Source organism: Aptenodytes forsteri, unplaced genomic scaffold (assembly GCF_000699145.1).
Source record: "Aptenodytes forsteri isolate BGI_AS27 unplaced genomic scaffold, ASM69914v1 Scaffold631, whole genome shotgun sequence".
NCBI classification, from domain to species: Eukaryota; Metazoa; Chordata; class Aves; order Sphenisciformes; family Spheniscidae; genus Aptenodytes; species Aptenodytes forsteri.
This window is the reverse complement of record NW_008795868.1, coordinates 13567-13957: the sequence shown is the minus strand read 5'-3', so window position 1 is coordinate 13957 and position 391 is coordinate 13567. Positions and strand designations below refer to the sequence as shown.

The following is a 391-nucleotide window of genomic DNA, read 5'->3' as shown; positions in this document are numbered from 1 at the left end:
GGGGGGAGATGGCATGGCCGTGGGGACCATGGCGTGGCTACAGGGGGCTATGGCGTGGCCATGAGAATCATTGGATGGCCATGGGGGAGTCACACCATGCCAAGCAAGACGGGATGGCCACGGGGAATGTGCCGTGACCACAGGGGATGTGGCACAGCCACAGGGGATAAGGCACATCCATGGGGGACATGGCATGGCTACCGGGGACGTGGCATGGCCACAGGGACCATGTCATGGCCACGGGGGCCAGGGCTGGCGGCACGGGGCAGCTGACTTGTCGGCTGTTCCCACAGTACGGCGCGGACGTTCGGGCGCGGGACGGGCAGGGCCGCACAGCGCTCTTCTACGCCCGCCGCGCCGGCAGCCAGGAGTGCGCCGACATCCTGCTGCA

At 67.8% G+C, this 391-nt stretch overlaps 1 protein-coding gene across 1 annotated transcript in view; it reads left to right on the top strand.

Annotated features, from left to right (window-relative positions):
* The window catches only part of LOC103903020 (arf-GAP with GTPase, ANK repeat and PH domain-containing protein 2), a 42159-nt gene that overhangs the window by 36775 nt on the left and 4993 nt on the right, over positions 1-391 (top strand). The window contains 1 exon segment of the mRNA XM_009284149.1: positions 270-388. Coding sequence (XP_009282424.1) covers positions 270-388 — 119 coding nt within the window.